We start from the raw sequence: 14,296 nt of genomic DNA, 5'->3' as shown, positions 1-14,296 counted from the left end.
TGCACGCTCTTATTAAAAGGAATGATTAGATAGTGTGTTTGTTTTTTTGGTCTAACACACACACAAGCTGAATTTCCTCACCACAACACAATGGGCGTTTCATTAAAGACATGAGCATGCTTTCCCGCTTCTGGATTTCCTAGGGGAATCTTCTTTTGACAATTAACCCTGGTAATTGAGAGTCAAGCTGCAATTAACAAATAGATACCTAATGAAGTAGTTTAGCCCGACGGTGAATGCATTATCAGTGCACGTTTCAGAGCCTCGGCTGCTGGTTTGTGTGTAGAAGGACACGCTCCTATAAATAATCTTTGTGTTGTTGCGTCTTTGTTTTCTTGAAGCCTGATTGTGATCCTCTCTGGGAAATGACTCTGATGACAGACAAATAGCTAAAACAGTGAGCTTTTACTTTATTCTGCACAAACTGAAACAAATGAGTGATTCTGATTAATGTACTCCGTTGTTTATTTCATTTATGCTGTGTAGCCAGCAAAACATTTGTTTTTCGTCATGGCGTTTCTTGTTTGATGAATTGTGGGATTGATTAATGCGCTGATTTAAGGACGCTGTTGAAAAGTTAAGATAAAAAGAAACTCCTCACCATGAGTCAGTGCAGGAGTTTGAATTTGTATATAGAATAAATCAAACTTTAACACTAAGTTAATTACTGTGTTTAACAGTAGATGTTTTATGTGTTGTGGCAGGTCTCTCGTTGCAGTAACATCTCCTGGATGGAAACACCGTCTTCCTCTGCAGGGAATACTAGTTTACGTCGACACTCCGTCAGCTTCTCTGCTGATCACACAGGTAGACATTACAAACATACAACACCTGATACATGTACTACGACACATCTACAGCTGATCTATTTGTTGTAGAAATAACTTGCTAGTTTGGGGGCTGCACAGTGGCTTGGTGGTTAGCACACCCGGGATCCTTCTGCATGGAGTTGTTCTCCCTGTGCATGCATGGGTTTTCTCTGGGTTCTCTGGCTTCCTAAACTCTAAATTGTCTGTAGGTGTGAATGCGAGTGTGACTGTTTGTCTCTAGATGTAACACCTACCCAGGGTGTCTCCTGCCTTTGCCCTAAGTCAGCTAGGATAGGCTCCCTAACCCTAATGAGGATTAAGTGGTGTATAGATAATGAATGAATGGACGTTTGGACAAAATCCTGAGCCAGTTGAATTCTTTACACAAATTGCAGTCGTCTGCATTTGTAAACCGTGCTTCTGTATAATTGTCAAGCAAATTTGCAGTGAAATGTCACAGCAGAAAACAAACAGAAAAAGAAAAGCAAAATAGACTCATTTCTATTAGATAATAGAAATGAGTCTAATTTGCTTTGGAATGTATAAACTAGGCTGTATAGAGCCATCAGAAAGTGGCAGTAAAAACAACACGGCTGTACTAAAGAGAGTAGAAGAAGCAAAAACAAAGCCATGTGTTTGCCACTGGCTAAATAAAACATGAAGAAAAAAAGAAACTATTTTTAAGGCTCTATGAGAAGAAGATGGAGAGAGGTCTTCATCAATATTTTCGATTGGGCAAGTTATGCGCATAACTGTTCTAATGTAAAATGCGCATAAACATATGTAATGGAAGCACAGCTGTAGACTATAAAAGATGGATGTAGTGACTATCTTTACTACTGTTAAGCAAGTTCAAGTCTCGTTTGCTCAGTAAAATCTGGACATTGCAGGCGAAGGATAGAAACATGAGGACAGGTTAGCTCTGTCCTTAAAGATTCGCTGCTTTATAGTCTGTTTTACTTTCAGTGCGACCAAAATTTACAAAATTAACATCATACTTTATTTAAAGTCTTGCAACCAGCAATTAAGACCATAAAGCCACATGGAAAATCTTTACAGAGATAACAAATCAAGTAAAAAGTAGGGTCATTATCCCAAAGGCATCTATACAATCTGACTTCATTTTACAGTCAGAGGAGTCGCCCCCTGCTGGTGGTTAGGAAGAATACAGCTTTAAGGCTACATCCATTTTTTATATATCATATATTTTATATGAATGTCTGTTTTTGTCTAATGCCTTTATCTTAATGATAACTTAATGTAACAGTTGTCCAGAACAAGTATACAGATGGTCCTCAGTTTACAACGTCCTCGACCTACGGTGTTTCAACATTATGTCAGAACTGGTTACATGGAACTAGTAGGCGAGTGGAGCGGATGAATACGTCGTCATGCAGCGCTATCAGACGGCTTTGTTTCCATTCTCTGGTTATACTCCACCTTGGATTGTGCTACATTCACTAACGTTTTGTCCTTCATTATGGCTCCCAGTGTAAGTCAGACTCTTCTGATGCTTGGAAGAAAAGGAAAGCCTTCTCCATGGAAGTGAAATTAGATAGAATAAAACACTGGGAACATGACTTTTCTAAAGACCTGGTCGATTTTGTGATGCATGTAACGGCTTTGTTCCGACTTACGGTGAAAATCGACGTACATCGATCCGTAGTAATGGAACTCCGACGACCCTAAGGACCCCCTGTATTATTCATTTTTTGTTTGTTGTGCTTTTCAGTAGGTGTGACTGAAATATGTGGTTTCACAATTCTTATATTTGGTCATTTCCAGTTTCATTAGTGTCAATCAGTTGAAAACTATGACACACACATGCATAGATGTATACATGCTGATTTGTACAGATTCTGTTTTATTGTGTTTTAGAAATACACATTTTTTTTCATTTAGAGGAAGAACTGTAAGATGTTTTTGTGGATCAAAAGCTACTCTGTTGTGTCTTTTTCCATAGAAATCTTCACTTGTCTTTGTCATTGTAGATTCTTCATTCCTCAGGAGTTACAGACCAAGAACATCCAGAGTAAGTCTTAATTATAATATTTTAAACTGGAAAATACTGTGAGCTTATGTTTTGATGCTACAGAACATTAGTGCAGTAGAGATAAGTATTCTGATTTTATGTGTTGTTTTTGAGTATCGATGTGTTTAGACAGTCAGAGACATGTGTCCGCCTAGTAAAACCATATTCATAAATAATAATCTGTCTTTCATACCAGATACACAGTTAATATCCTTAATATTGTGATAAACTCTAGATGAGCCTAAAAATGAAACCTTTCATTTGCTGTAACTTGCTTTAACTGACCACCTATCCCACATGCTGATATAAAAGTTTACCTAAAATGCTGTTTTCTCCAGTGAATTATCAGAAAACAGAAACCGATGATTGTTTCTGTGACTCGATGTCACAGGCAATAAATTGGTGAAGTTTTGCTACTGAAACGATGATATTGATTGAAAGAATTGTGCTGAACAGAAATAAGATTTTTCCTTTAGATTGGTACACCTGGAGTGGATATAAAATTGATCCTACTGCAGTTTTTAGCAGAACTCAAATGTGTTTTTCAGCCACTCTAAAATAGCATGTGTCTATCTGCTGTAGCTGCGAGGGTTAAAAAATGATGGGAAAAATAACTTGGAATGAAATTTCAACCCACCCCTATGTACCTCAGGGGTCTGTATGTCTGAAAATATTTATAGTATGAAGGTAAAATTTTGCATGGCTTCATTAAATATACTGAAGTTATTGTACATAAAAATCAGCTGAGGTCGGGTTCATTGATTTTTCATGGAATGACTCAGATGTGTCACTCTTGGATATAAAATGTTTCCCAGAACAGAATTCATGAGTAAAAAAAAACCTTATCTTCCTTCTCAACTCTGTTTCCTTGTGACCTTTTGTAGGTGGAATCAGGTTCTGTGAAGGTTCAGTCGCCTCTGGAGACCCCGACTAAACATGAACCGAAGATCAAAAGCCCTGCAAGAGGTTCTGCCTCGGCTCAGTCCAGCCTGGCGCTGTCACACTCCAGAAGCCCTCTGAATGTCAGCAGCCATTCCCTCAGAGAAAGGTAAAACCCTTTCCTTTAAAATATTTCAAATTTCGTCCAGTGTTTGTAAAATGAACGAGTGCGTCCAAATCAAAACCACTTTTCCTCATCCTTGTTTTATTCCTTGAAGAATTAAAACTTCAGTTCTTCTGGACAAATTGGAGATGGCTGTAATTAGTCTCTTTCATATTTTAGTCTCCATTAATGACTAAAAAAATAGTTTGGCATGTTGCAATCCTTCCAAAACCTGTCTATTCAGAAATAGGTGGAGGTTCATTCGTGTTGAAGCTCAGTCTATATTCACAGCAAAATAAAAACATATATAATTGGTGTAACAATCCTAAAGCTTGATCTTTCCTTCCTAATTACTTGTTGGAAAACCCTGCATGCAGTGTTCCAGGATTAGGCCCTAAACCAGCTGAGCAAGACCGACTGCATAAACCTGGATGTTTTTCGATAAAATATTAGAAATAAGCTAAAAGGACGCTTGTTTGTGTCATATCTTAAGATATTCATCAGTGACACACTGTCAGGATCACCTCTGAGCCCTGAGTTTGGCTTCTCTTGCTGCTAAACAATCTGATTGTCCACATACCTGCGCCCAAAGCAGCAGCGAACATAATCCTCTTTTTTTTGTAGTGTTTGCCCTGAATTTATCCTGATCCATCTGTGTAAACTATCTGTGTTTGCTCAAAAGATCTTAAAAGCAAAAGAGAGACACCTGTACGAGTTTCCAATCACAGTGTACAGCAAATATATGGAAATCCCACGAGGTGTTAGTCAAATGCTGCTGCTGCTGGGTGTGTGTGTTTGTGTGTGTGTGTGTGTATGTACATACACATCCAATCTTTAATTTTGATCACACTCGACAGGCAGGATGAATTCCCCTCCACCTTTTAAATTACAGAAGCTGATGTCTTGTCATGTTTGTTCATTACGGAGGGAGAAGGCAGAGAGAAGGGAAAACAAAGAGGAAAATGGTATTGATTTGTGTTTCAGCTTGAGACTGATGCATTTGACCCGATGCACACTTTAATACATTCAGAGAGACCTTGTCATCGATCACGGCAGCTGCGAGTTGAGCACGCCGACGCGGCCGATGTTCTGTTTTGTTTGTTTGTTTGCGCTTCCCTTTCCCCTTCGTTTTTCTGCTCAGTCCATAAGTAAACATTAGAATCAATGGACAATCTTGAACTGCAAAGTAAATTGCAGGAAATGAATGATACTTTCCCCTCAATTGGAAACGCGACAGGATTTGCTGGGTGGGAGATTAGAGTGGGCCTTTGTAGATTCCCTCCGGCAGGGAGAGGGGCACGTCTTACCACGGATCTTTGATCTATAAAGAAAATGACAGATGCCAGTGGCAACGTTTGCCCCCGAAGCCCCGACGTCTCAGTCTATTCATGTCTCTGGATGATTTGTCCTTGATGACTTTTTGAAGCAGGTAGTGAGTTTATCTGATTACAGATGAAAAGCTTCTGTTCCCAGACTGCGAGCTCGGCCAAGACAGCCGTCCTGTCAGTCATCGGCCCTCCGCTACCAGCAAACAGACGTGGATGAGAAGCAATACCGGAATTTATTTTTGTCAGCGCGATTGGTTATTTCACAGCTGCCTGTGGCCAACCTGCAGACGCATTTATACAGTACTGATGAAGCACATTTGTGCCTGCAGTCTGAACACACAGTTAGCCGTCAATTGTGAAATTACTTTTTCTGAAAAGAATTTGAATGTAAAGGAGCCAATTTCAAAACGAATGTTTAGGCGGAGGAAGCAGTGTCAGTTTTAAACGTTGCACAGTGCAGAAGAGTGCCTCACATCTTATGTTGGGTTACAGCACAGACTAGTGGACTAAAGGAATAATGACAGACGTTCTTGTAAAAACAATACAAGTTACGATTGAGAGCAATCAGTCGTTTATTAATCATTGAAGCTACTTTTTGAGCTAAAAATCCCAAACATTTTCTGATTCCAGCTTCTTCAACGTAGGTTTTATTCTGTGTTCTTTTTATTTTTTGTGACTAGGAAAGTTGATTATACATAAGTAAAATGTGAAATTGTTATTTTTAAAATTATTTTCTCGCTCTGGTTCACTTCAAATATGCTTTTTGTACACATATTTGTAACTGTACATAGTAGTTTAACACTTGATTTCCTTCTTCAACTGGTTTGAATGCATGTGTGTTTTATTTTGTATCTATTTGTTGACCTACTCGGCTCATAAAGCTGATTGTACTTCTGATTAATGAACCCTTAAAACAGAGCAAAGTCTATTTTGCGTAAATTGAGAAGTTAGAGGAACAAAAATTAAGATGAAAATTTGAAAAATTAAGCAGAACCCATATAACAAACATTTTCAATTTATTTCTACAGATGTTAATTGTGTTGTGACGCCTCAGGATTAATCTTGTCGTATCCTACTATGCAAAGCTTTATATCTACCTAACTTGTCGCAGGTATCCATTACTGAAAAGTCAGGTCATATAGTTGGTTATGGGTTTGTAATCTGCCATTTCTTTGTGGTTTTGTTCCTCAGGTTTCAGACCAGTCAGCCCAGTCCGTCCTACTGGGAGCAGATCCACAGTCGAGTCCAGAGGATCCTGCAGAGCCATAAAACCAACTGGGACCAACAAGTGAGCTTTGACCTTTAACCCGCTGTTCTGACCGCAAAGTGACCAAATATTTAAGAGTTTTCAGCATTAAACCAGCTGCATTAATAGTCTTTTACTTGCAGTATTCGGTCTGTATCGAGGCTACAGCCATTAACACGCCTTAACCTCGAGATTTTATCGCTCTGTGAGTGGAACAGGCTCACACATGTATCTTAATTTATCTCCTTTCATGTTCATGTAAATCTCAAACCTCCCCAGCACGTCGAGCCGCATCAGCCGCCATCGCTCTTTGAAAAGGCAGGAAATTTGCAGGGGTTACGTTCAAAAGCGTAGCAGCAGCGGCTTCCCTCCACCCATCAGCTGGACTGTATTTTAAAATGCCCCGATGGTGAAACCAAACGGAGACGTCGTCTAATTTCTCCAAAGCTGTGTGTGAAATTGGCTCAGGTATAAAGAAGCAGTATTTTTTCTTAAAGTGTTCTCGCATTACTATTCTTCTTGAGACATCAATCCATAAAATTACCTTACATATTAGGACCGATGGACAAGTTAGGACCAAAACCATGGTCCTAATAAGGAAAACCATTGCATCTGATAGAGAATGGCTCATTAGCATCCCTGGTGGTGAAATCTAGAAAAAATGGTATGGACTCAAGAAGAAGGGATTTTTACAATTGCGTGTGTATTGGTTTTAAGAAGTGCACCCCCTCTGGCCAATATATGTAAAAACAAGTGTGTGTAAAAAAAAAATTGAAGTGCGCCACCTTTGGCCAACATATGTAACTGCAAGTATGACTCAAACATTAAAATGAAGGGATGAAAGACTATGGAGGACTAAAAGTGCCAAAATTAAATAAATAAATACATCATTAAATAATTAATTAAATATGTCATTAATTAATTAAAATTGGAATTAAATATTTCATTAATTAATTAAAATTGGAATTAAATATGTCATTAATTAATTAAAATTGGAATTAAATACTTAAATGTGTTATTAAATAAATATATCATTAAATAATTAAATATGTCATTAATTAGTTAAAATTGGAATTAAATATGTCATTAATTAATTAAAATTGGAATTAAATACATAAATGTGTTATTAAATATGTCATTAATTTATTAAAATAACAATTATTTTAAGTAAAAAACATATTTCATTATTTCACGATTTAATTAATTATTTCATGGTCCTTGTGGTGCAGTGGATCATGAATTAATTTTATCTGTCAACCTCGCCCGTCAAAGTCCGTGGGCGGGACTAACGTGAATCTAGTCTAATCCACTGCTTTTGTCTGCCTTGAAACCGGAAGTAGAAGTCTTTCTAAACATGGAGGCTGTGTAGAGGGAGAGTCGCTATGAACTTTCTAGAGAGTTGGTGAGAGATATTTTAGACCTTGCAGAGTATGTGGAAGCAGGACCTGCTTACCGCGAGCATGTAGCGTGTAAAGCAGAGGAATTTATTGAAGTTGTTGAAGTTATTTCCGCACTTTCCGACCAAGATGTTGACCGTAGAGTGACTGCAAATTTAGAGGAAGTACTCCGCCGGTTTTCTGGTACCAGGGTGCAACAGGAGCACACACAGGGACCAGGGCGTTTGGCATACCGAGGGAAGTTCTGGAACATCACGTTCTTTGTGGATTACCAGCCTGTCAAATTGCAGCGATGCTCGGAGTGTCGAGCGCTTTTCCTTTAGGACCTACTCGGCGCGGCACGGCTCCGCTCGTCTTTGTTTAGCCGCGATTCCACAAGCATCTACTCGGCACGGTACGGCTCGTCTCATCTTTGTTTGCGAGCGTTTCCATACGGACTAATTTTCAGCACCTTCTCGGCTGAGGTTCCCAGCGAGCTGAGATGAGCCGATAATGTGGCGTTTACATAGTGCAGGCCACTGATTGGACAGGGAGTGACGACACAGAGCAACTTCAGCACGAAAACAAAATCCTGCATTAAAAAATGACTGTAAACAGCGACGGTGTGCATTGCTCTTCACGAAACTCTCTGTTCTTCATAATTTTAATGTGACAGCCAGACCTGTACCGTGGGTGAATGAAGAGGTCGAGACTTTGTCTTTGGTGGCGGACCAAAGAATACAGAGAGAGCTGGACGGAGAAAGTTTATCAGGAGGTCTCTGAGCGGATGGCCGCTCACATATACAGTAGACTGTATATAAAGAGGACAGAAGCAGTGTAGGGAGAAGCTGAAAAAGCTCAAAAGTGACTATCGGTCCACCCAGGACCACAACGGCCGGCGTGGGTCAACCAGGAGGTGTTGGAAGAGGTTTAATGGAAGCTATTTACTGGCACCGCACCGGCGAGCAACAGGAGGGAGACTCAGCCGCTGCATTGTTGGAGACGTTCGAGGACGGTGAGTGTTTTGTGACTTCAAGAAACTTATACATCATTTATTCCATTGGTGGCAAGCCTCTTTTAAGCAAACAAGTATTTTTTAGAAAGTAACGTCGCTGTCTCCTGTAGCAGACAATAAGATAGCTAGTTAGCCATCAGCGCTAGCCAGTTAGCCATCGGCGCTAGCTAGTTAGCCATCGGCGCTAGCCAGTTAGCCATCGGCGCTAACTCCGTGTTCTGCTTGTATTTCGTACTGCTGTTTCTAACGTTTAGCTCTCAGAAGCTAATACTTCAGTCAGCATGCCGTGTTTTTCTTGTACTTAGGGTGAGTGTTTATTTCTGTTCAAGAATCCCTTTCCACATGCGAAGCCTACTCCACCTCCGTCGCGGAGCCCCCGGCTCCCCTGCCTCCTCTCCACCAGCTGCAGCGGCTCCTCTCCAGCACCAGCTCGGACACCGACACCAGCACGTCACAGCAACGTCTTATCACCGGTAAGACACGGTAAACAGAGAGCATGGTTGATTTTCGTATTATTATTACTACAGGTGTAAATGCCTGCAAGCATGATCAGAACAACGAGACCAATGACCAAGAATTGAGGCAGGTGTAAATGCAAACTGTGCAGCAGCCAGCTCAGGAACGCCTGATGAAAGCTACATGTAGCTACAGTGACACATAAACAGAACACATGCAGCTGCATTTATTTTCCATTGATTTAACAAGTAAGTCACTCTAATTAATTTACGTTATGGTGCGGTGTACTATTGCAACCATTCTTCTTATAGTCACTAGGTAGCTGTGAAACTGAATGAAAATATACATAAAAATGAGAAAACACAGCTCTTCTTAGCAACTCCAAAATGTGCACAGGATGAAATGAAGTTCACACCACGTCGTTTTTGTTTGTGGTGGAGCAGTTACTGCTTGTGCTTTGGTTAAAGCGAAGAGTGCCAGAAGTTTATTAAAGTATCAAAGACATGATCATGATTGAAAATGGATGGACGGGTGGCTAAACACATCACATCATAGCTGTGGAGTCCTTCCAGCTCCTGGGGACTACAATCTCTCAGGACCTCCTGAAAAAGGCTCAGCAGAGGATGTATTTCCTACGACAGCTGAGGAGACATGGCCTGCCACATGAGCTGTTGATCCAGTTCTACACTGCAGTCATCCGATCTGTCCTGTGCACCTCTGGATCAACCACACAGCAGGACAGAAACAGACTACAGCCCATAGTACGGACTGCAGAAAACATCATCAGAGACCCCACTCACCCTGGACATTTGGACTACAGTGCCCTGTACACAAAAATCACCACTACTGTGTTTATAGCAATTACCATTTTGCTAATGTGTTCATACATTCCAGTCTAGCTGTACATTTCTGTTTATATTGTGTTCTATTTTACTATTTCTTTTTCCTCCCTGTTCCTCTTTCTATTGTTTATTTTTTATTATTCTCTTCCATATTCCTAGGATGACACCAACAGCCGAAACCAAATTCCGTGTATATTGTGTACTTACTTGGCCATTAAAGCTGACTCTGATCACTTTTCTGTCTTTGGTCTAGGCAAGAGGAAAAGGGGCAACAGAAAATTGGACCTTCCTAGCGTACTTGTGGAGATGCAGGCTGAGGAGGAGTGGAGTCATGCCCAGCATGATGAGAACATCTGGTTGCTCCTCAGCGAGGCAAGAGAGAATGAAGCTGCCTTGCAGCGGGAGGAGATGGCCCAGAATACTGCCTTCAACCAGTCATTCCTGGGTGTGCTGGGGTAGCTGGGTAGGCAGTGGGCAGCCGGCGAGTGTGAGCGAGTCCACCTCCCATAGACTTGAGATTTACAAATGCTGGTCATATAATTAGAATATCATGAAAAAGCTCATCTTTTGGACAACTGTCACGTCAGCAGTCTTCCCCATGATTGTGTAGCCTACAGAACTAGACTGAGAGACCATTTAAAGGCCTTTGCAGGTGTTGTGAGTTAATTAGCTGATTAGAGGTGTCTTCAATATTGAACCTTTCTACAATATTCTAATTTTCAGAGATACCAAATTTGAGATTTTTGTTAGTATTCAGGTATAATCAAAGTTAAGAGAAATAAACATTTGAAATATATCAGTCTCTGTGTAATGAATGAGTATAATATACAAGTTTCACTTTTTCAATGGAATTACTGAAATAATGAACAACTTTTTTCATGATATTCTAATTATATGACCAGCACCTGTAGTTGTATATAGTTTTACTTTTAGTCCTCCACTGTAGGACAGGCCCACCACAGTTTGTACTTTGCACATTGTAAATAGTTTTGATTTTGCTGCTGACTAATAAACTATTTTGTGACTTATGTGATTGCATCATAACTTCTCATTTTGTCTGTTAAGACACTGGTAGGAAAAGAGTCAACAGTCTGAACCAAACAATTCTATATTCCCTAATAATGTATTTGTGTTTAATGGGATTTAACATGTTTTAACACAAACTCCTTTATGGTTCATAATTCCGGTGACTGAATTACACCAAAGCAATACTGATTTATCAAACTGTAATTTTCTTAAAACAGCTGTTTTAATGTTTTGGCGTTTAATTTTTTATTTAATCTTGCTAACCTTCACAAACAAACAATAGCATAGACACATCTACAAAAGTTTATTGTCAGAATTGCATTAAAGAAAACAATAGCGGTCCGGGGACCGAAAAACAGAAGTATAACAAGAAGAATAACTTTGCATGACACGTACTGCATCAGTGCATCCTGTACATCTCTGTCCTCCTCCTCTACACCTTGTGCCACTGCAGGCTCATGTGCTGCTGCTTCAGGTAAATCCCATGAAGTCTCATCAGAGAGCATCTGAAACACATACACAGCATACATATTTTAATACCTAATAGCGATAAACTGCAGCCATTACAGAGTCGTTCACAGGACTGATACATGATAGCTAGCGAACTAGCATTAGCTTACCCTCATATGTCGTCTCGTTCATATCCTCTTGTCTTCGGCTTGATACTGCTGCATCGCCTCCCAAACTCTCCTGTGTGTCTTCTCAGTGTTTCGACTCGCCGCTCTCAGCTTTCTCCGACTCTTCTATTACTCTGAATCTGACAGAAAGCCACAGACCGAGCAGCAGGTGTACTATCGCCTCCATGTACATTGTTGCATTGCGTTTGTGTCGCACAGAAATGACGGTAAGGGACTTTCGGACCGCCGTGCTATGACGACTCCACCCACGATGAGGTGGTTCTCAATGTAATGGAAAAACAACTAAACCGAGACGAGCCGTGGCGCGCCGAGTAGATGCTAAAGGAAATGCTAAAGGAAAATTTGTCTTGCACCGCATGTATCAACATTTGGGAAAGAGGACCGAGTCTTTAGCGGTTGCTAATAAAGTTTTGTTTTATTGAGTATCCAAACCAACGTAGAGGTGAATAGCGCCACCCAGTGTATCGGAATGTGTTCACAAGCTCTGCGTCAATCCATTATCTGGAATCGATTTGCCTTGACTTGATGTGCAGGGTAACCAATCAGGTGTTAGGATCCGCCCACCGACTTTGACGGGCGAGGTTGACAGATAAAATAAATTCATGATCCACTGCAACACAAGGACCATGAAATAATTAATTAAATAGTGAAATAATGAAATATGTTTTTTACTTAAAATGAATTGGTATTTTAATAAATTAATGACATATTTAATAACACATTTATGTATTTAATTCCAATTTTAATTAATTAATGACATATTTAATGCCAATTTTAATTAATTAATGACATATTTAATTATTTAATGATATATTTATTTAATAACACATTTAAGTATTTAATTCCAATTTTAATTAATTAATGACATATTTAATTCCAATTTTAATTAATTAATGAAATATTTAATTCCAATTTTAATTAATTAATGACATATTTAATTAATTATTTAATGATGTATTTATTTATTTAATTTTGGCACTTTTAGTCCTCCATAAAAGACAGTTACAAAACTAATAATAATAATAATAATAATAATAATAATAATAATAATAATAATGATGATGATAATAATAATAATGATAATACCTATTTTGTAACTGTCTACATTTGAAAAAATAAATAAAAACAACTTTTTGTGTATTATGTACTTATTTTTAATCAATTTAAGACCACAAAATATTAAATCAATTCTGATTACCTTAATGGATTGTATATAGTTTTCCTATACATACAATTCAATTTCAGGCAATGGGTGATGATGATGATGATGATGATGATGATGATGGTGGTGGTGGTGGTGAGAGAACCTGTATATCCCAGCTGACTTAGGGCAAAGGCAGGGGACACTCTGGACAGGTCGCCAGTCCATCACAGACACATCATACCAGGAGACTTCAATCAAACATGTCTAAAAAGTGTTCTCACCAGTTTTTACCAGCGTATGAACTGCAACAAGGGGGGAAACCATATCCTGGACTGTGTATATCCAACATCCAGTATGGATACAATACTGTTTCTCTTGCCATCTGGGCCAGTCAGACTCCCCACAGCAGAACAACAAATCCAACCACAAAACTATTACAACTTAGCAACAAGGTGTTTCAGAAACACTGAATGAGACCTGTTCACTTAAGGAGAGATGGAGGAATATTCAGAGACTTTGTTGTTTAACATCAAATACTGTGCAGACAATATCACAGTCCACAAGTGCATCTGTAGATTTTCAAACCAGAAAGCCTGACGAGCGAGGTCCAGAAGCTCCACAAAAGCTGCAACACCACCTTCAGATCAGGGGACAAATCACAGTACAGCTCTGCTAGAGCTGAACTAAAGAGGCAAGGCAAGACAGAGCTAAACTGCTTCTTTGCCAGGTTTGAGGCCAACACGACAAATACCATACCTTTCATGCCTCCTCCCAACACTGATATCCCTCACCGGAACTGAAGGACCATGAGGTGAGTTGTGTGCTGTTCCTGGATTCAACAATCCCTCATAGAGCGCCCACAGAGTGAAAATTGGTTCCCACATCTCCCCTATCACTCGAAGCACTGGCTCCTGTCAGGGCTGTGTGCTGAGACCTCTCCTTTACTCTCTGCTGAGAAACTAGTCCATGCATTTGTAACTTCTAGGCTGGACTACTGTAATTTCTTATTATCAGGTTGTCCCAAAACTCTGTTAGAAACCTCCAGCTGATACAAAATGCTGCACGCAGAGTTCAGGAACCAGTACTAGAGATCATATTTTTCCTGTATCAGCTTCTCTTCATTGGATCCCTGTAAAATCCAGGATAGAATTTAAAATCCTGCTTCTCATTTATAAAACTGTTAATGACCAGCTCCATGGTATCTTAAAGACCTTATAATACTCTATCATCCAAACAGAGCCCTTCCCTCTCAGACTGCTGGTTTACTGGCTGGTTCCAGAGTTTCTAGAAGTAGAATGGGAGGCAGAGCCTTCAGTTCTCAGCTCCTCTGTTGTGAAATCAG

At 39.6% G+C, this 14,296-nt stretch overlaps 1 protein-coding gene and 1 long non-coding RNA gene across 5 annotated transcripts in view; one reads left to right on the top strand and one right to left on the bottom strand.

The window, feature by feature from the left end:
* Nucleotides 1-14,296, top strand: part of spata6 (spermatogenesis associated 6) — a 44,907-nt gene that overhangs the window by 14,053 nt on the left and 16,558 nt on the right. For 3 of the 4 annotated variants that reach the window (XR_004846460.2, XM_055019120.1, XM_023298444.3), the window contains exons 8-11: nt 705-807; nt 2,801-2,841; nt 3,726-3,889; nt 6,403-6,499. Coding sequence is in view for 3 of the 4 variants with exons in the window: in XM_055019120.1 (XP_054875095.1) it covers nt 705-807; nt 2,801-2,841; nt 3,726-3,889; nt 6,403-6,499 (405 nt within the window). In the remaining variant the exon portion in view is untranslated. Of the gene's footprint in view, nt 1-704; nt 808-2,800; nt 2,842-3,725; nt 3,890-6,402; nt 6,500-6,736; nt 7,485-14,296 lie in introns of those variants that run through there. The other variant, XM_023298443.3, reaches the window with a different exon arrangement.
* Nucleotides 11,458-12,815, bottom strand: LOC129350944 (uncharacterized). Its single transcript, XR_008604540.1, has 2 exons — nt 11,793-12,815; nt 11,458-11,678 (listed from the first exon to the last, which is right to left on the bottom strand). It is a non-coding gene; the product is annotated as an uncharacterized LOC129350944 (long non-coding RNA).

The sequence above is a fragment of the Amphiprion ocellaris genome, chromosome 2 (genome assembly GCF_022539595.1).
Source record: "Amphiprion ocellaris isolate individual 3 ecotype Okinawa chromosome 2, ASM2253959v1, whole genome shotgun sequence".
Lineage (NCBI taxonomy): Eukaryota > Metazoa > Chordata > Actinopteri > Pomacentridae > Amphiprion > Amphiprion ocellaris.
This window is presented reverse-complemented; position numbering and strand designations above follow the sequence as displayed.